At 41.6% G+C, this 22,591-nt stretch overlaps 1 protein-coding gene across 2 annotated transcripts in view; it reads left to right on the top strand.

Annotated features, from left to right (window-relative positions):
• CDYL2 (chromodomain Y like 2) overlaps positions 1–22,591 on the top strand; it is a 159,784-nt gene that overhangs the window by 104,474 nt on the left and 32,719 nt on the right. For both annotated transcript variants that reach the window (XM_029608159.1, XM_029608158.1), the window contains exon 4: positions 10,989–11,161. In XM_029608159.1, the coding sequence (XP_029464019.1) occupies positions 10,989–11,161 (173 nt within the window). The remainder of the gene's footprint in view (positions 1–10,988; positions 11,162–22,591) is intronic.

The raw sequence follows: 22,591 nt of genomic DNA, 5'->3' as shown, positions 1-22,591 counted from the left end.
CTTGGTCTCACCACCGTCTCCATCATACTCATGAATGCCCAATCCATATCTAAAAAGACACTAATCCTCAATGACATGCTTACAGACTGCACCCCAGACATCTGTGCAGTTACAGAAACATGGCTCAAAGAATCAGATACCGTCCTCATAAACCAACTCCCATCCTCCCTCTATGACATCTTCCCCATCCACCGACCTAAAAAAAGAGGTGGAGGAATTCTCCTAGCAGCCAAGAAACATCTTAACCTTAAACTCATCAGTATAGCAGCCCCACCCAAACTTGAAATCAGCCTCTTTAAAGCAGATACCCTCCAATTATGTCTAGTTTATGCCCCCCCTCCCATCCTCGAGTCCAATCCCTCCCCCCTAATTGAATTTTTTATAGAATGGATAAATACAGATACACCTTCCATCATCCTTGGAGATTTTAATCTCCACGTTAACTCACACCCTCCTACTGCATCCTGTGAAAATTTCATTCAATCCCTCCTTGCCTTAGGCTTCCGACAAATTATAGCATCGCCAACTCATAAAGCTGGTCACACGTTGGACCTAATGTTTATTAACTCCAATTTCCAAACCGCCAACCCACCCACCTGCACCCCAGTGCCCTGGTCTGACCACTACCTCATTGAAAGCCGTCTCACTTTGAAGAAACCCCTCCCAACTAACCATTCTCTCTCCTCCTTCTGCCCTATTCTTTCTTGCTGCTCTTCCCCTGCCCACCTCTCACCTTTTTCTTGCCTGCTCCCCTTCTCCCCTACCCTTGTTCATTGTATTTTCTACCTGCTTCAGTTTTTTGTAAACCGGCATGATATGCCCTATGAATGTCGGTATATTAAAAGTTAAATAAATAAATAAATAAATTCTGCTCAAACCACCATCATTTCCAGAAAAACCTGCCCTAGCGACGAACTAACCGATGCACTAGCCTCATCCCTACCAAGGCTTATCTGCTCAGACCCAGACACAGCCCTAGCATCCTGGCATAGCCTCACAGAAGACATTGCCAACAAATTATGCCCAATCACCGAACGTATCATAAACACCGCAGCAAAACCCTCTAAGCCATGGTACACCCAGGAACTAAAAACCCTAAAAGCCAATCTCAGACAAAAAGAAAGAAAATGGCGTAAGGACCCAACCCCGCAACATTCCTCCATCTACAAAACAGCCTTACACACATATAGGCAGTCTACTCTCAAACACAAGCGAGACTTTTATGGTAAAAAAATTCATGACTATAATTTCAACCCCAAAGTTCTTTTCTCCTACGTCGCCAGCCTCACCACCCCTGTCCTCCCCACTATCCCGGATTCCGAGGCCGTGGCCAAATGTGAAGAACTGGCCAATTATTTCAAAAACAAAATCTCCAACCTTCTCTCCAGATTTTCCCCCACCAACCCGTCCCCCCCTACTAACCCACCCTTGATCCCCTCCCTGTCCCAACCTTCAATGGCCACAATGGATCTTACCTCCTCTAAAGAAATTACAGGCCTCCTCCGAAAACTTAAACCTACCTCTCATCCCAACGACACCATTCCCACCAAAGCGCTAATAGCCATTCCCAACAGCATATCCAGCACCATAGCTGAGATTATCAACTGCTCCATCACCCACGGGATAGTCCCAGATTCCCTCAAACACGCTGTTGTCAAACCCCTCCTCAAGAAACCCTCTCTAGACCCCAAAGACCCTTCCAACTTCCGCCCCATTTCCAATCTCCCTTTTATCTCCAAACTTATGGAAAAGGTGGTAAATTCACAACTCATGGACTACCTAGAAAACCATGATATTCTCCATGTCTCCCAATTTGGATTCAGGAAGCACTTCAACACCGAATCCTTACTGCTCTCCCTCACTGACTATCTCCTCAGAGGTCTGGGACAAGGCCACAGTTACCTCCTCGCCCTTCTTGACATCTCAGCGGCCTTTGACACCATCAGCCACCACCACCTCCTGACACGGCTAGAAAGCATCGGCATCTCAGGAATAGCTCTTGCTTGGTTCAAATCCTATCTCTCTAACAGAAAGTTCTCTGTGAAAATTGGAAACAACCTATCTGCCTCATACCCCCTACAACAAGGAGTCCCGCAAGGCTCATCACTCTCATCTACCCTATTCAACATTTACCTCACTCCCCTCTGCCACCTCCTCACTGACCTTAAACTCAAATTCTACCTTTATGCTGATGATGTACAGATCATCATTCCCATTCACAACTCCATATCTGACGCCCTCGAGCACTGGGAAAAGTGCCTTGCAGCCATCAACGCCCTCCTCACCAACCTTCAGCTTGCTCTCAACACCAACAAAACGGAACTCCTTCACATCTCCTCGCACCCCCCTGACCTCCTACCTAACGACCCTAAACTTAACCTCCTCACAGCTCAACCCTCCGTTAGAGACCTCGGAGTCCTTCTTGATCCCAACCTAAGTATGAAACCTCACATCAACTCCATCCTCAAAACTGGCTTCTTCAAGCTAAATGTACTAAAGAAACTCAGACCCCTGCTCTACGCCCATGACCTCCGCACAGTGATCCAAGCTACCCTCACCTCCAAACTAGATTACTGTAATGCCTTCCTCTTAGGGCTCCCATTGTCTTCTATCAAACCCCTTCAACTTCTGCAAAATGCTACTGCAAGACTCATTACAAACACACGCAAACATGACCATATTACCCCCATCCTCAAGGATTTACATTGGCTCCCCATAATGTCCCGTATACACTACAAAACTCTGACCATAATTCACAAGTCCATTTAAACCCACAACTCCAACTGGCTCGACCTCCCTTTCACTGCCCCCCTGTCCACCCGAGCCACCAGATCTACCAACAAAGGCACCCTACACGTTCAATCCCTGAAACAGGCACATCTCTCCTCCACCCGAGACCGTGCCATCTCTATTGCCGGGCCCGTTCTCTGGAATACACTACCTGTCCACATGCGACTTGAACCCTGTGCATTTAAATTCAAAAAGAAATTAAAAACTCTCCTGTTCAACCATGCTTACACAGAATAACTCCTTCCACTCCCCCTCGCAGTCCCCTTTCAGGTAACCTCCTTATTAAGGAGACTTTAATTGTAAATTGTTTTGGTTATTACCTTCTTGTTCTCCTATCCTTCCTACTGCCTTTCTGTTCTTCCCCCCGCCCAGTTACATTCCCCTGTTGCAATGTATTTTCCAATCTTTCAGTTACTATGTGAACCGGTATGATGTCCCCACAAATACCGGTATATAAAAGTTTCTAAATAAAATAAATAAATAAAATACATAGTTCTGCATAGTTCCTGTCACTGGTCAGTACCAAATGCGGTCTCAAAAAAGCCAGGTTAACATCAATCTTCTAAAGTATAGAAGGTTGAAGCAAATTCAACACAGAAAGGCAAACCTGATGAGGAGGGCTTTAAACTAGAATCATCAGGAATAGGTGAAACCTTAAATACTCATATAGAAATGGAAAATATGAGAAATAAGGCAATATTTTGAAAGCTATGAACACTAATTCTCATAGTATGGGAAATAAAATCACAGATGTAGAGGCAGTCATGGAAGAAGCTGATTTAGATATAGTGGCTATCACGGAGACCTGGTACATGGAAAACCTTGCCTGGGATATAGTTATACTCGGCTACAATCTATTCAGGAAGGACCGGATAGGGAGGAGGCATGGCATTATATATAAAGAACCGTATTAAAGCAACAGCATTGCTGGGCTTACAAGGTAAGGAGGAGGCACTGTGGGTTAATCTGGAAAGAAGAAATGGAACATTTATTTATATTGATCTAATATACAGACCTCCATGACAGACAGAGGAGATGGATAGAGATGGATAGAGATTCAGAGGAGATGGATAGAGATTCAGTGGCGGATATTCACATGATTGCTGTGAAAGGGTAAGTGCTGTTGCTAGGGGATTTTAATCTTCCAGATGTTGATTGGGACATCCCAACTACAGTATCTTCTAAAAGCAGGGAGATCCTGGAATCTCTGCGAGGAGAACTGTTCTGCCAACTGATAATGGAACCCACACAGGAGGGGGCGATACTGGACCTGGTGCTTTCCAACGGGGACATTATTTCTGATGTTGTAGTGGATGATCAGCTGGAAACGAGTAACCACTGGATGGTGTGGTTCAATATTCGGATGAAAGAGATGAAGATTCATTCTAAAGCAAGGGTTCTAGACTTCAGGAAAACTAACTTTCTCAAAGCGGGGGAGTACCTCAAGGAGTCGTTAGCTGGATGGGAAAATCTAGGGGGAAGTAGAAGGTCAGTGGGCAAAACTAAAAGGAGGTATCAAAAGGGCAATTAATGTTTTTGTTAGGAATGTAAATAAAGGGAAGAGGAAAAAGAGACCATTATGGTTTTATAAAGAAGTAGCTGAAAAGGTAAAAGAGAAAAGATCAGCATTCATAAACTATAAGAGATCGCAGAAATGGGAAGGTAGATGACAATATATGGAAAAATTAAGAGAAGCTGGAAAAATAGAAATGTGAAAATTCAAATAGAATAAAAAATAGCAAATACGGTAAAACAGGAAGACAAGACTTTTTTTTAGATATGTAGGTGATAGAAGAAAGTGCAAAAGTGGCATTGTGAGACTGAAAGAATATGTAGAGGCCGATGAGGTAAAAGCAAAATTGCTTAACAGATGTTTCTGTTCAGTGTTCACTGTGGAGGGCCTAGAGCAGGACCATCTAGGGCAAACACAAATAAGATTGGAAGTGAGGTAAACCTCAATCAATTTTCAGAACAGTGTGTTTGTGAGAGCTAACTAAATAAAATAGATAAGGCGATGAGGCCAGATGGGATACATCTGAGGGTACTAAGGGAACTTAGAGATGTCCTGGCAGCTCCACTGGCTGACATTTTCAATGCTCTTTAGAGTCTGGAGTAGTTCACGAGAACTGGAAAAGGGCAGATGTGGTTCCTATTCATAAAAGTAGAAGTAAGAAGGAGGTTGGGAACTATAGACCAGTTAATCTGACCTCTGTAGTGAGAAAACTAATGGAATCGCTGCTAAAACAGAAGATAGTATAATTTTTGGAATCAAATGGATTGCAAGATGGAGGCAGCTTGCTTTATAAAGAGGTAAATATTGTCAGATGAATCTAATCAATTTTTGTTTGACTGACCAGAGAGTTGGATCAAGGCAGCGTGCTTTATTTATTTTTATTTATTTATAAACTTTTCTATACCGTCGTATAGTGATATACCATCACAATGGTTCACAGATAGGCACGTAAAATAAGTTTGTATTGGTTTCTAAATTATCTAGTAGGTGCCAAGAAATTTTTCGGTTACATGATTCAAATAATATTGCTATATGGAAAGTGGATTGGAACTTCCATCAAACATGAGATATACTGTATTTTCTTAAATTAATACTTAAGTATGGATTTCAACAAGGTTTTTGACACAGTTCCAAACAGAAGGCTTAGAAATAAATTGTGCGCTCTTGGTATAGAACCTAGAGTGGATGACTGGGTTAGAATCTTGCTGAGTAGGAGGCGACAAAGGATAGTGATAAATGGAGCTTTCTCTGAGGAGGAGTTTGTTACTAGTGGCATGCCTCAGAGATTGGTCCTTAGACCGGTTCTTTTCAACATTTTTGTGTGCGACATAATAGAAGGGTTGTCAGGAAAAGTCAGCCAGGAAGGAATGGAAAACATGAGGAAGGATCTAGCGAAGCTTGAGGAATGGTTTAAGGGCTGACAGCTAAGATTTAATGCTAAAAATGTAGAGTAATGCATTTAGGATGCAAAAACCCGAGAGAAAAGTACTGTATTGGAGATGAAATTCTTCTAAGCACAAAAGAAGAATGGGATCTGGAGGTAATTGCAACTGATGACCTTAAGGTAGCCAAACAAGTGGATAAAGCATCGGTAAAAGCCAGAAAGATGATTGGCTGCATAGGGAGAGGAATGCTCAGCAGAAAAAGGTAGTTGATATTGCCCCTACATAGGTCCCTGGTGAGACCTCACTTGTAATACTCTGCACAATTCTGGAGACTACACCTTCAAAAGGATATAAACAGGATGGAATCAGTCCAGAGGATGGCTGCTAAAATGGTCAGTGCTCTTCGTTCTAAAGCATATGGGGATAGATTTAAAAATCTAAACATGTATACTCTAGAGGAAAGGCGAGATAGGGGATATATGATAGAAACATTCAAATATCTCAAAGGTTTCCAAGCACAGAGGGTGAGCTGTTTTCATTGGAAAGGAGGCATCATGAGATGAGATTGAAAGGGAGTAGACTCAGAAGTAATCTTAGGAAATATTCTTAGAGAGGATCAGGGATGTATGGAACAGCCTCCCAATTGAAGACGTGGCGACAAAACCAGTAACTGAATTCAAGAAAGCATGGGATAAACATAGGGAATCTCTAAGGAAATGATGAGAATTATAATGCTAAATTGATTGGATGGATGGGAAGACTGGATGGGCCATACGGTCTTTTTCTGCCATCATGTTTTTATGTTTCTAAGTCTGATGTGAGGAGGTAGAGATTTCCATAGTGTTGGGACAGCTCCAGCAAAAGTTCTTTTCATTGCATTAGTGAGGCATATTGTTCTGCGGGAGGGGTACAGCTAGGCAGGCTTGTGTTATGGAACACGGAACGAGTCGGTCCATAAGAAGTTAGAGATGCACTGAGGCAGGTTGGTGCTTAGTCTCTCAGTGTTCTGTAGGTGAGCGTAACAAGTTTGAATTTGGTGCAATAGAGTGTGGGGAGCCAGTGTAGGGTTTCTAGAATTGGTGTTATGTGGTCAAAGTTTTTTGCATTCATTGTCAGATAAGCAGCCGCAATTTGTATGAAGTCCTGATTTTGGACTTGGGAGTTAAGGTTTAGTGTTGTTCCTTCCTGGATCACTTTTGTGCAAGGCTAGTTGGGTTCATTTTTCCCCAATGTTGAGCATTTCAGTTTGTTTTGTCATAGGCAGCAAGTAACCTTGACCAGATTGGTTTAAGTTGGAGAATGTAGAGTCATGATTTGTGTTGAGTGTGGTCAGTAATTTGATGTCATTAGCATAGAAGACGTGGATGTTTTATGTTTATTAAGAAAATACGATATGCCATACTGGGTCAGATCAAGGGGCCATCAAGCTTAGTATCCTGTTTCTAACAGTGGCCAGTTTAAGTTTCAAATACCTATCATGTAACCAAACCTTAATTAGATCCCATGCTACTAATGTCAGAAACGAGCAGTGGCTATTTCCTATTGATTAATAGCAGTTTATGGACTTCTTCTGTAGAAACTTATCCAAACATTTTTTAAACCCAGCTACACTAACTACCTTAACCACATCCTCTGGCAGTGAATTCCAGAACTTAATTATGCATTGAGTGAAAAAAAATGTCTCCAGTTTGTTTTAATGTGCTACTTCCTAACTTCATGGAATGCCCCCTAGTTCTTGTATTATCCGAAAGAGTAAATAACTGACTCACATTTACCTGTTCAAGTCCTTTCATGATTTTGTAGACCTCTTATCATATCCAACCTCAGGCATCTCTAAGCTGAACAGCCCAACCTCTTTAGCCTTTCCTCATAGGAGAACCATTCCATGCCCTGCATCATTTTGGTCACCTTTCTCTACTTTCTCCAGAGCAACTAAATCTTTTTTAAGATGTGGTGGCCAGAATTGCACACAGTATTCAAGGTGTGGTCTCACAATGGAGGAAGCACACTGAGCCAATGATTTCAATGTAATATCAACTTTGATGTCCAGATCTTTTTCCTGGGTGGTAACTCCTAATTTGGAACCTAACTAGAGATGTGCTTCAGCTGAACCTTTTGGTTCGGTTTTCTTTATTGGCTCGCCGCTGGAAATTTCGGTTTCCCGCAGTTCGTTCCTTTTTTTTTCGGCCACCCCAAATTTTGTGTTAGTGCACAGTAACATTTAAACGTTAACGCGCACTAACCCGAAAAACAAACTTTTCTGAAATTTCAGAAAAATTTAGTTCATTTTTTGGGTTTCCCAAAACAGGACAAATTAGGCAATTTAATTGAAATTGCCTAGTTTGTCCAAAATGAACGCACATCCCTAAACCTAACATTGTGTAACTACACCATGGGTTATTTTTCCCCTATATGCTTCACCTTGTGCTTGTCCACATTATATTTCATCTCCCATATGGGAACCCAATTTTCCAGTCTTGCAAGGTCCTCTCAATTTATCACAATCTGCTTGTGATTTAACTATTCTGAATAATTTTGTGTCATCTGCAAATTTGATCACCTCACTCGTTGTATTCCTTTCCAGATCATTTATAAATATATTAAAAAGCACCGGTCCAAGTACAGATCCCTGAGGCACTTTACTGTTTACCTTTGTCCAGTGAGAAAACTATTTAATCCTACACTCTGTTTCCTGTCTTGTAAGTAGTATGCAATCCACAAAAGGACATCGCCTCCAATCCCATGCCTTTTTAGTTTTCTTAGAAGCCTCTCATGAGGGACTTTGTCAAACGCCTTCTAAAAATCCAAATTCACCACATCTACCAGTTCATTTTATCCACATGTTTTTTCACCCCTTCAAAAAAAGGCCCGAGACAACATATAAGAGAAACATTCATTGGTAGTCTCTGATTAGTTTGCCCAAAGGGCCATGTAAAGGGTGAGTGATAAGATGGTGCCTTATGGGACCCCCACATGAGAGAGGCTGAGGCTCTGAAAGGGCCATTCCAACAGGCTGATGCAACATCATGTAAAAAACGTGCGTCCAAACTGGGCGCACGTTTTTTTTTAATACGCATACATCCACCTCTCCTGGACAATCGATGCAATAGACAAATGAGCTGCCGCGCTAAAAGGGATGCACAATGGGTAATTTGTGTGTCCCTAGTGCTCTACATTGAGCATCCAGGAGATGTAGCTGTGTGCCAACAGCCTGGCCAGAAGTCCCTCCCCACCTCCAGAAGGGCTGTTTCCGATTGGTCCTTTCACTAACATGTGACATTGAATGGCCCAATCAGCAGTAAGTGAAGGAGTGAATAAATTAATATTGCCTGACACAATATTGATTTATTCACTCGTTCACTTACTTCCAGCAGGTCTTCCAATTGATCCACACCTTGGAGATGCTGCTTTGTGTAGTTCTCCTTATGAGGAACATCAGAAAGCAGAATTTCTTTTTTCTTGAGAGCGGCATGATTCTGTTTTCTATGGTTCCTCCTACTTAGTATCGCCACAATACTAATAGGAGGAATCACAGAAAGCAGGATTTTTTGTTTTTTCTGGTGAGCCCTTGAGCGTGGCATGCTTTAACGCCAGCTCCCGGGGAGGCGTTAAATTTGCAGCATAAAAAGGGCGCCTAGGCCACGCGGCAATTTTTGGCATCGTGGGGTAAAAGCTAATAGCCTCATGTACATGGAATTCGCATGTGATGAATGCTATTAGCTATGCACGTGATTGGACGCGCGTTTTGGATGCCCTAATCCCCATATTGCTTTGGGGGTTATTTTAGCGCATCCAGTAGAGTGCAGCCCCGTGCGCTAGCCTGAGCACACTACATTGCATCGGCCTGCAAGAGAGGTAACCTGTGAATAAGAAGATGTACTTACAGTATGTGTGAGTGTAATTTTACATGCATATTCGTCACAGAATTTTCTAAAGGGCCATTTCTGCTTTACCCGCAGAAGTTGCTCTGAAAATATCACTTTTTTTCTGATAAACGTGACATGAGTACTATGAGACCTGTTTGCTATATTACTTTGCTAGAAGAGGATTAACCTCTGCGAGTAGTGCACGTGTTAGACTTTTTTTTTCTTCCTGGCCTTTTAAGAACCGGGGGGGGTGAGTGGGGGGGGGAGGAATTAGCTGCATGCTTAGAAAGTGATATGAATTATTTAATTGTGCAGCCTCTAACAGAATGGATTAAAAAAAATAATAATGGGGTTTTGCCAAGATTTCCTCCGTGCAAATGTCAGTTAAGGAAGTGCCATCTACAAAGTAACAAAGAAAACTCATTTTCCAGTTATCCGGAGGGTCTTCGAATTAATTGCAAAAATAATCAGGAAGGTTTAGATTGATCTTCACACGAGTCTGCAGTGCGAATGCAGCTTTTACACTGATCGTCCTAGAAAACTACAGGCATACATTTTGTCAACATATTGTAGTCATCTTTTCAAGCCAATTCAATTTAGTTGCATTTGACAGGTGAATGGTAGCCACGCATGCAGTCAGCTTTCGTTATCCCATAGCTTTCAAAATATTTTAGTGTCTGCTGCACATGCAGTAACTATGAAAACATTGTTCTTAATTTTAATGTGCGATTTGAGGTGAAGACGTCCAGGAATGTACGTTACATGAATTAGAAAATTTCACTTTTAGAGTCGCAGGCAGAAGTTGTCTTTACCCCGAGGAAATTGATAAACGGCTGCAAGTGATTGGAGAAACTCTTTGGAATTGTGTTCATGCTGTGACAGTAAGACAGCAGCTAAAGTTAGTAGACAGATTGGGTGAACATTAGAACTGTACGAGCTTGAGAGAGGGATATGTTAACACAGACTAGAAACCTGTAGCTGGATAGCCCAATGGATGGTACTAATAATGAATTCTGTGGGCTGCCATTGGGGGGAGACCGATGTTTGCTACTCAGCTTCTCCTCTTGGTTTGGGACAGTAAGCCAGAGTAAGAAATCCATGAACTCAGGAAGTAGTGCTGGCAGACTGTAGGGACCAGATTCTCTTCAGAATTCATGCCACCCGGATGAGTTTGCACGTCAGGGCACTGCATCTGTGGAAACAGCAGCCCCGATCATCTGATTGTGGCGGGACACTGGGACATACCCAGCAGTCCTCAAACCCTTCCTGGCTTAAGGAGAGCAAGTTGGAGCGTGGAACAGCGACAGGGACTTGCACAGAGGAGTAAACAACTTTCTACCAGGCGGCGGTTTGTGTTTGCTGTTTATTGATACCTACCTTTTGGAAACTATCCTCCCCATTCGTTATGAACGTGTTCTTTCTTCCTTTTGACAGATCATGAAGGAAGTTCGGAGAGCACTGTGCAATGCATCAACTGATGACAGCAAGCTCCTGCTCCTCAGTGCAGTGGGAAGCGTCTTCTGCAGTGGACTAGATTACTCCTATCTAATCGGCAGGTTATCAAGTGACAGGAGGAAGGAAAGTGGAAGGATTGCAGAAGCTATAAGGTGACTTGGCAGTTGTAGGGCCGTAGCTCAGAACTGTGAAATGTGGTTTTGCCCTGTCAGTAAATGTGTTAAACGGGAGCCTCCCCCTACTGAGCTTGCTCGCAGGGTGGGCAATCTCTTATCAAAATGAGGGCTTCTCTCTTCTTAAAGAGATCTTGTCCTTATTTCAGAAGTTTTCTTGTGGACTGATTTCAGCGCGACCCCTTTATTTTATCCGTAAATGATTGCTGGATTCTTTGTCCAATGCCATTTCTGGAAGCCCTGTCTTTTTCTGACTGCGATACTTATCATTTTAATGGATTTCAGTATAAAGAGTGACAGGATGTTTGTTACCCTTGTGTTGGAAAGAGAAACTCTGGATTGCTCTGCTTCAGTATAAAGTTCCTTGTATTTTTGTTGTTAAATATAATCACTTAATTTTATACCCAACACAGGCTTGTCCATGGCCAATAAACCATGGCTCTTTATTCCTTGTTCTGGATGGTTTTAATAGAAGTCCAGAATTCATAGTTAGTTGTTCACCAAATTCCTCATATTATCTGCTCGGGTATAAATAAGATGAAGTCCATATTCAGCATGTTTCTCTGGCTAAGTCTGGAGTTTAGCAGAACAAATGCTGACATTTGAAAATACTGCCGGTTTGATTACTCCTGCCAGAGCCAGCTGTGAGAGGCATTCTGGGGCGGCGTGGCATTATCTAGCTAAGCTGGCCAGATAACATTGATTTTCATCATTATCCAGCTAACGTACGGGGTCATTCATTATAATGCATTGCGGCGTTAACGTCATAACACATGCGATAATAGTACTATCGCACGACACAAATGCACATTTTTTTGAAGGGGGCGGGATTAATTAAAATGAGGGGTAATAGCATAACGCATGCTATCGCATGATTTTAACGCCAGAAATAACTACACCATTTTTCCTGGCGTTAAGCTGTGCGATATGCCCGAAATGGCCGTAACCGAATTCACAATAAATTTTGCAAATTGCATTGCAGCTATTTCTGGGCTGGGGGGGGAGGGGGAGAGAGAAAGAGCGCCTCTGGGGAGGCCTTCACAGTATTCAACCATTTATATGACTATAGGAGGACCAGTTAATAGCTCAAAGCGAGGTGTTGGTGATGGTTTAGGGTTTAAGGGCCAGTTTTAATGCATAGTGAGATGTACAAACTGCACAGTACACCTCGGTGAAGATTTGACGTCATTTGGAGTGAGAAACGTCTCACAAAGATTAGTATCTCGGCCTAGCTTGATGGTACCATGTTAGAGTCCTTCAAGCTAGAACGTACCCTGTTAGAGTCCTTCAAGCTAGAAATCTCATCTTTGTGAGACTTGACTCACTCCAAATGACGTCAAATCTTCACCAAGGTGTACTGTGCAGTTCATACGTCTCACTCTGCAAGTAAAACTGGCCCCTACATCCTAAACCACCACCAACACCTCACTTCCAGCTATCAGCTGGCCCTCCTATAGAGATATAGTTGACAACTATGAGGGCCTTATAAATTGTCTCTCTCTTTCTCTCTCTCTCCCCCCACCCACGGTAATTCTAAAAATTACCATAAACACGCCCCTTTCTCTTACCGTGGGCATTATGCATGCGCTATTATACCATTTTGATGAATCTTGGGGATAGCCAGATAGCTTTAAGCGAGCTAAAGAGTAGTGCTAAATTTAGCCAGATAAGTTTAAGATAGCCGGGTATATTCCGCAACTTCTTATTTAGGAAGGCCTTTGAACCTAGAGATTAAGGAGGAGAGATTTATCAAGCCGCAATGGTTTATCTTGGGAGGTAACAACTATCACAGGAGGGGGTGATGCAGTATTTTGCCCCTACCACGACAAAACAGTGCAGTGATATTGGCAAGTTCTTTTTTTCTCAGAGCAAAACTCTGCAAGAAAAAAGAATGTGGCAGAGGCCACAAAAACATACAATGGCAGCCTGGGTCTCACAGGGCCTCCATCAAATTAAAACGTCAAACCTGAGAAAATTCCCCCAGAGGTCTTTTGAAACCTTCACTACGTGCCCCTACCATGTGGTGATCCCTGCCACATGACGGGGCAAAGGCCAGTCTGTACCATTTCGGAAAATGGCATTGACCAGGCCTAAATCTGGGGGCTAACCAGGCCCCCATTAACCTACCAGTGATCATTTTTAATGTATGGGGGATCCAGGAGATGGGGGATGAAGGTCAAATTGTCGTCCCCCCCCCAAACCACCAGGGTATATTTTGGTTTCCTAGCATGTAGATAGGTAGACTCAGGACCAGTGGATTATGCACCTCTGCCAGCAGATGGAGACAGAGCAAACTGACATCACAGTATATATACTCCTGCAGTGACATCAGCCCGCCAGTATTCTCCGTCTCCAGCAGATGGTGGACATGCATTTCCCTACAGGGGATTTGCTGCAGAGGAAAATTAATTGTAGATTTGATTTGCCCCGCTCTCCTGAGGTGATACCTAAGGGTCCGTTCCCCAGTTGAGAATTCCTGAGGTGATTTCTTTGGTCCCTCAGATAAGTGCCTTGGTCCGGGGGCTAGTTAAGGCCGATGTGGACTTAGCTGTTTAAGCAACTGAAAGGCAGCAGGTGCAGGAAGCCAAGTGCAGCGGTGATGTATATGCCCTCTCAGCCCCGCAGCCGGAGACCATCTCTGCACTCAGCCAGGAAGGCTGAGCTCAGGTAAGTTGTTTTTTTTTTTTTACAAAAAAAAGAGAGAAACAGTCAGAGACAGAGTGGAGGGGTTAGTGTAGAACTTCCTCTGGTCACCGTGCTCGGCACAGCGTCCCGACATTTGTTTCTGCTCTTGTGGGGATTAAGGAAACTGGACAGTCTGGCGGGTTGAGCTGCCCAGGTGGGCTAGGCCCCGCTGTTAGGCTTCTTTTTGTGTGTTGCATGGTAGGCTACGGCGGCGGCATTTTTGCACGCTTTTCTGTGTGTTCGGCTGCCCTCTACAGGATCTTTGTGCGCACGAGAGCATCCAGCTGTAAGTCCAAACTGTGCGTATATTCTTTTATCTATCGGTTGGCATCCAGCTGTAAGTCCAAACTGTGCGTATATTCTTTTATCTATCGGTTGGCATCCAGCTGTAAGTCCAAACTGTGCGTATATTCTTTTATCTATCGGTTGGCATCCAGCTGTAAGTCCAAACTGTGCGTATATTCTTTTATCTATCGGTTGGCATCCAGCTGTAAGTCCAAACTGTGCGTATATTCTTTTATCTATCGGTTGGCATCCAGCTGTAAGTCCAAACTGTGCGTATATTCTTTTATCTATCGGTTGGCATCCAGCTGTAAGTCCAAACTGTGCGTATATTCTTTTATCTATCGGTTGGCATCCAGCTGTAAGTCCAAACTGTGCGTATATTCTTTTATCTATCGGTTGGCATCCAGCTGTAAGTCCAAACTGTGCGTATATTCTTTTATCTATCGGTTGGCATCCAGCTGTAAGTCCAAACTGTGCGTATATTCTTTTATCTATCGGTTGGCATCCAGCTGTAAGTCCAAACTGTGCGTATATTCTTTTATCTATCGGTTGGCATCCAGCTGTAAGTCCAAACTGTGCGTATATTCTTTTATCTATCGGTTGGCATCCAGCTGTAAGTCCAAACTGTGCGTATATTCTTTTATCTATCGGTTGGCATCCAGCTGTAAGTCCAAACTGTGCGTATATTCTTTTATCTATCGGTTGGCATCCAGCTGTAAGTCCAAACTGTGCGTATATTCTTTTATCTATCGGTTGGCATCCAGCTGTAAGTCCAAACTGTGCGTATATTCTTTTATCTATCGGTTGAGTGAGCACAGTGACAATGTGCTTAGTTTTTCAGCAAACAGACTTGGGACGCATAAATTTTGTGCGCCTAAAAGTTTTCAGCAGAAACTTATCTGGACGCACATTTTCAGTCGCCTGTTAAGCGTACTGAAGGCCTAATGGCACCAGTGACTAAGAGACCTAAGTGCCTTTCCCTCTGTGCTGCCTGTCATATTTGGGCATCTCAGATTACAGTGCCCTCTAACTTGTGCCAGTGCTGCTTAGAAGCTCAGAGAGAATTATCTTCATCTGATTTTTACTAAGCCTGAGTCTTCCCAGCCTGATGATGGCCTGTTTAAGGATATTTCAGAAGGGATGCCTAAACTTGGAACTCACTTGACTGGTTCCTCAGCAGGGGACAGGAGCTCAGTGGGCGCCACACAAGCGCCTCCTGGCTTTGCCTTTTCTTGGGTAGAATGTTTTCAAGGATTGCAAGGAATGTTTTCAAGGATTGCAAGGAATGTTTTCAAGGATTGCAAGGAATGTTTTCAAGGATTGCAAGCCTTTATCCAGGCACAGTCCTCAGCCCCGTCCAATCCTGTCAGGTCAGATCCTCAGGCAGGGGCCTCTCCATCTTCCAGTTCTATGTTTAAGCACCGAAGTGCACCTTGAGCAGCAGGTGTTTCGGAGAGAAATTACCAACAAAATATAAGGGATATAACTAGTATGCAATCAAAACAAGAGAAAATAACTAGCTACATAAATCAATATAGGCTGCAAGTAAATAATAATTTAATCTCTGGAATCAATAAATAATGCTGTGACTGTAATGTATTATTTAAAAGAAGATTGTTAATGTAGAGATAAGACCTCAGTATTGGCAAGAGATCTGAATTAACAGAAACTTCTAATGGCCAATTGGTCCAATCATCGGTCTTGTAATCTCTAATTGTGATTTGGTGAATTTTAATAAAAATCTTTTAATTATTAACTGTAGTAACGTACTTACATATTAATTTATTAATTTTTGCTTTTTTATAAAATTGGAACAAATATCTATTGGTACTAGTTAAACAACACTGTGACTTGTGTTCAATTTTGATGTTCTGAATTTGCTTGAAATCAAGCTTGATTCATATTATATTTCTTGAAAAAATTCTTGAACTTGATTTCCTAAGTGATAAGAGTAGAAAATATATTTGTCACTCTTAATTAATGTCCTTCAACTTTTTTTGAATTTTAATTGATGTCCTATATACTTTGTTGTAATTGATTTTAATGAAGTGACAAATCGTTCACTCAGCTAAATCAACGGCTGTGCTGTGCTGTGCTGTTTGAAGGACTCAAACGTCTCAAAAAAGTAACGTTTTGTTACTATTCAGCAACTTTGTAGCGCTTTGCTGAATCGACTGCTGTGCTGTTTGAAAGGACTCAGACGTCTCAAAAAAGTAACAATTGTTACTGTTCAACGACTTTGTAACAATTTGTAGAACTCAAAAGTCTCTGTATAAATAGAACACAGTGTTGACTGATAAAATTATTTAGAACTGGTCCAATGTCATTGTGTCTCAAAGATCAATATAAGCTTCTCTGCAGCCAATTGTGTAATGCAGATTAAAGCAATCAAATTTCAGTCTTGCAGTTAAATATAGGACGGGCGGTATAATTCACTCCGTCTCTCATACAATCTTGTGTCCCGACAATATTTGTAAACGGCAGAACACTTATCTTAAATTTTGATGATCACATGCGTTGCAGATTATTCTTTCACTCTACTCTGCCGTAACTGAGACCCAGAGGGTCTAATAACCGCTGCCAACGCGGCCGGCATTTCGCAAAACACGCTGCTTCAGGGCGGGCTCTAAAGTTAAACACATGAATGAAAAAATGATGTTTCTTTTTAAAACCAGTTGTTGCATTGAAACAAACTTGAATTTACTTACAATTTTTGGAGAGAAACTTCTTCTACTGCAGTCGGGTTTCAGACTGAAATTGTTTTCAAAAGATGGCCGCGCTAGATTTAAACTATTGATTGGCTTAAAAAACCACCAATGGGTGCTTTCAAATGCAAGTTAGCAACGTGCTGACGTTATGCTCTACTATTACTGCCATACATATTGCTGCAAGGTAATACTTACTGCTTGTCAATAAAGATCTTTAATATTGAATTCTTTTAATAACCGCCATATTTCTGTTTTCTTAATGTGGATAAATTAACATACTGAGCGATGATATTGTGAATGAAAATAATTCAATGAATAAGGCTGTTCCATTCAATCTTGGAATTCAAACCATCAGGTTCTTCGGATTTTAATTTAAAAATCCATTCTTGCTCTTTTTTGAATAACTGTCTCTCTCTATCACCTCCTCTTATATCACGTTTGATGTGTTCTAAGACAAACCATCTCAGCTCTTTGACACCATGATTTTCCTGCATGCAGTGCGCCACTATTGGAGCTGATGTTTTTTTATTCTTCAAACAGCTCTTGTGTTCACCTATTCTTAATTTGAATGATCTCATTGTCTGTCCCACATAAATTTTATTGCATGGACATTTTATGATGTATATCACATGATCTGTCTGGCATGTGGTAAAGTTATACATTTTATATTTTTGACGTGTTTGTGTGCACGTATATTCCTTGATTTCGAATGTTTGGTCACAGATTTTACAGTGGCCACATTTAAAATGGCCCAATGGTATAGTGCCATCAATTGATTGAGTATGTTCAAAATCTTTCAACGTGGACGGACTTAGGATTTCTCTCAAATTTTTAGATCTTGAATAAGCTGCTCGGAATTCCATATTTTGCATGCCCGGTATCATTTTGATCAAAAACCAATGGTGACGCATGGCCTGTATAATTTTGCGTGACCAAGGTGAGTATTGAGTACACAACTCAACAAGACCGACAAGAGATGCTTACAAAGGATCACTTCAAGTACCTCCAGCCAAAACTACCAGACACATTACGCTTAGAGATCGGGCCTTCTCCACAGCCGGTCCAACTTTATGGAACTCCATCCCCCCAGATCTTAGAATGGAACCCAGCATCTCAACCTTCAAGAAAAGACTCAAGACGTGGCTGTTCACACAGGCCTTTCCTAACTCCAACACTATTTAACTCTCATCAATCAACACACTTCGCTAGTAATAGCATTAATAGCCACATCTTACAATGTTATTATATATATAGAATTATCTGATCTTCATTTTCTTTCTTACTCCAAGTTATTTATTTCCTTGTTACATGTAACTGCTTTTCTGCACTATTGTTCAAATTGTATAGTTTATTATAATTGCACCCCTGTTTCTTGTGAACCAGCATGATGGGACTACCGTCCTGAATGTTGGTATATAAAAAACTTAAATAAATAAATAAAATAAATATTGGGTTACACACGTGATCATGTTCTCATCTTGGAATTTAGATTGAGGTGTGAGTAGCGCCTCCCGATCATAATACAATGCTCGTTTGAATCCTGTTTTAATGCATTTATTGGGATGACCTCTGTTCTTCAAATCCAACTTGAGCTTTTCTGATTGTTGTCTATACAATGCAGTATTGGAACAGTTCCGTTTGTATCTCAGGAATTGTGAAAAAGGAAGACTGTTCTTCAGTGGCATTGGATGTGCACTATCAAAGTGCAACATTCATTCCTACCCGGTCTGGCACTCCGTTTCTCAAAGAAAAAATAAATGGACTCTGAGACATTCAGGTTAAAGCACCGTCCTTAAGTTTTTAACTTGTACACTCTATGGTAAAATTTCTTTTACCGGCCTATCTTCTTTCCAGCTTGTTGCAAGCTTCCAAGTTCTCTCCCCCTGTTGATTGTAACTTCTTATTCCTACTTATTGTTATCTTTTGTTTACGTGAATTTGTTACTCTAGTTTTTTCCCTTTTTTTCCCTTTGTTAAATTGTAAACCGATCCGATATGGTAATTTACTATGAAGGTCGGTATAAAAAATTGTTAAATAAATAAATAAATAAAATAACATGGTGTTACGGTCAGTAGATTTTTTAAATACACTAGTGATGATTTCACCATCTTCCATTTTTTTCAATAGAACATCCAAAAAAGAGATTTCAACAAAATTGTAATTTAATACAAACTGTATTTTATCATCGCAAGTATTGATCCACTTCTCAAATAGGTGTAATTCTTGTTCTGTACCACTCCACAAAATGAAAATGTCGTCTATATAACGTTTGTAAAAAGATATCTTGGAAACAAATGGTGAGTTATAAATCCACTCTTGTTCAAATTCTGTCATGAAAAGATTAGCAATGGTAGGAGCCATGGTTGCGCCCATTGCTGTTCCCGAAATTTGCTGATAATATTTGCCTTGAAATATGAAAAAATTCTTCTTGAGTGCAATGGAAGCCAATTGTAATAGAAAATCACTGGGTACCCGGTGGGGTCTGACACGTTTATCCAGATATATTTTGATTACTTTTAAAGCCTCTTCTTGCGGAATTGAAGTGTATAATGATTTGATGTCTAAGGTGACAAACCATAAATCTGTGATATTAATGGTCAAATCTTCAATCAGATTCAAAAAATGTGATGTATCTCTAATGTAAGATGAACTAATGGATACAAAATGTCTCAAAAAACAGTCAATGAACTGAGAAAGCGGTTCCAATAATGATTCATTAGATGATATTATTGGCCTTCCAGGAGGATTGGTTAATGTTTTGTGGGTATATTGTGGGTGTTCTCGGATGTTTTACGTTCAAAAAATTATATTCTTTGTCTGTCAAATTCAGAACATCAAAATTGAACACAAGTCACAGTGTTGTTTAACTAGTGCCAATAGACATTTGTTCCAATTTTATAAAAAAGCAAAAATTAATAAATTAATATGTAAGTACGTTACTACAGTTAATAATTAAAAGATTTTTATTAAAATTCACCAAATCACAATTAGAGATTACAAGACCGATGATTGGACCAATTGGCCATTAGAAGTTTCTGTTAATTCAGATCTCTTGCCAATACTGAGGTCTTATCTCTACATTAACAATCTTGTTTTAAATAATACATTACAGTCACAGCATTATTTATTGATTCCAGAGATTAAATTAATATTTACTTGCAGCCTATATTGATTTATGTAGCTAGTTATTTTCTCTTGTTTCGGAGAGAAATCCAAATGGTACTGATGATGAGGCAGATCCTGACTCTCTCAGGAGGTTGAATTTCTTATGTTCTTGGAGGATGGGGAAATCCCTCTGGGACTGGAACCGTATAGGACTATGTTGAGGTTCTTTTATAGAGATGAATTGCTGGCCTGATTTCCTAGACATTGAAGATGCTGGGAGTTCCTGAGGCTGATTCCATGTCTGAGCCAAAGAAAAATCCCATTTTGGTCTCCTTGTGTAAAGCCTCTTGTTTTTCCCTGTTATGGAGGCCATTCAAGAATTGATTGATCTTGACTGGGACTCCCTGGAGGCAAATTTTAAAGTGGGTCAGACCTTGGAATGCTTGGATCCAGTAGTGAGAGAGCATCTGCTTTTTCTGAAAGTGGATGCGCTTATTTGTGCCGTCTCTAAACAGATGACTATCCCCAGGGAGGGAGGAGTGGCCTTGAAGGATGTGCATAATAGGAGAATTGAGGCCATAAGCAAGCATTTGAAGCTGTGGCTGTTGTTTCCTGGTGGCTCACTTTTGTTTACATCTCTCTCAGGAGCTTGATGACTCTAGGGTGAATTCCAGGGAAGCTATAGAACCTGCCACTGCCTTTTTAGAGGATACGAGCTGCAATTTAGTCTGCACTTCAGCCAGAGGAGTAGCTTCGGTAATAGCGGCCAGATGTCAGTTATGGCTGAGAAATTGGTTGGCAGATACAACCTCCAAAGCTAATCTTATGAAATTGCCTTTTAAAGGTTTTCTCTTGTTTGGGAGCAAGTTGGAGAATCTGGCGAATAAGTGGGGCGAATCTCCAGTCCCTCGGTTGCCGGAAGTCCCTCGGTTCCCAACAACACCTTCCTATTCTCACCCCCTCTCCTCCCTTACCTCCCTTGGATCATGTGAATGTTGATTATTTTGCGTCAAGTTTCAAAGTGCCATTGCTCTTTAGGACCCCCTCATGCTATATTAGCATTGTACATATGTTTGCATATTTATATTTATATTCTTTCAGACACTAAGGTTCATGTTATGCCTTAGCAGCGATTGTTCGGTTGTACTATATTATTTGTTATTAGACGCTTTGTTTTATGTTTTTCAATGTACCGCCTATGCTGCGATTGTTCTGTTGTATTTTATGTTTCAATGTAACGCCTATGCTGCGATTGTTCTGTTGTATTGTAAACTGACATGATTTGTATATCATACAAGAATATCGGTATATAAGAATCCAAAATAAATAATAAATAAATAAATAAAGATAAGAAGCAGTTGCCGAGCGCCTTTATTATGAGGGCTCATCTCAGGGATTCCAAGCAGTTTCACCCCTATAGAGGGACAGACTTTCAGAGGACTCAGCCTTTTGGCAGGTCTCAGTCCTTTCGTCCCAAACAAGCCAAACAAGGAGCGAGCTCGGGTAGTGGATCCTCCTGAGCCTCCCAATGAAAATTTGCCAACCCATCCCTAGGAACAGGAGATAAGGGAATGCCTCACTCTCTTTTATCAGAGGTGGGTCAAGATCACATTGGATCAGTGGGTTCTGGAGGTGATACGAGAAGGATAGGCGCTGGAGTTTTGCAGTGTTCCTTTGGACGTGTATATGGTCTCTTCCTGCCACTCCCCATAGAAGAGGCAGGCAGTGGAGTGTACATTATCAAGGCTCCTCAGTCTGAGAGCTGTTGTTCCAGTACCCATGCCTCAAGAAAATACAGGGCAATATTCCATTTATTTCATTATGCCCAAGAAGGAGGGACAAAGGGGTCGACCGTCATTTGCGGATGACTCATTTCTGCATGGAAACTTTGCGTTCAGTGATAATTGCTGTGCAGTTGGAGAAATTTCTGACCTCCTTGGGTCTGTCCAAGGCATACCTCCATATCCCTATCTGAGTGGAATACCAATGTTTTCTGCATTTCGCGGTGTTGGGGTGCCATTATCAGTTTCAGGCACTGCCTTTTAGTCTGGCCACCTTTCCCAGGACCTTTTCCAAGGTTATGGTGGCGGTAGTGTTGAGGAAGGATGGGATCCCAGTACACCCATATTTGGATGACTGGTTGATTCAGGCCAAGTCTCTCAAAGAGAGCCTCCTTGAGACCCGCAAGGTGATTTCCTTGTTGCAGGAGCTTGGTTGGGTGGTGAACCTGATTGAGAGCAATCTTCAGCCATCTCAGTCATTGACGTCTCGGGGTGTTCAGTTCAACATGAAGCAGGGCAAAGGTTTCCTGCCAGAAGCCCTTATTCAGTTAAGGTCCCACTCATTTTGGAATTTTTGCAGGATGGATTGAATAAAGGGCTTTGCCCTTAATTCCTTGAAGGTACAGGTAGAGGCTCTTGCTTGTTTCAGGGGCCAGATGAATAGTTAATCCTTGTAGTCTCATCCTGATGTGGCCCGTTTCTTGAGAGGAGTGAAACATCTTCATCCTCCCTTGTGGTTACTGGTTCCTTTGTGGAATCTGGTGTTGCATTTCTTGGCAGGCCCTGTTTCAACTGCTGCATAGTCTCCTTGCAGTTACTGACCTTGAAAACGGTGTTTCTAGTGA

Source organism: Rhinatrema bivittatum, chromosome 7 (assembly GCF_901001135.1).
Source record: "Rhinatrema bivittatum chromosome 7, aRhiBiv1.1, whole genome shotgun sequence".
Taxonomy (NCBI): Eukaryota; Metazoa; Chordata; class Amphibia; order Gymnophiona; family Rhinatrematidae; genus Rhinatrema; species Rhinatrema bivittatum.
Note: the sequence above shows the minus strand (reverse complement) of the source record. Positions and strands in the feature narration are given on the sequence as shown.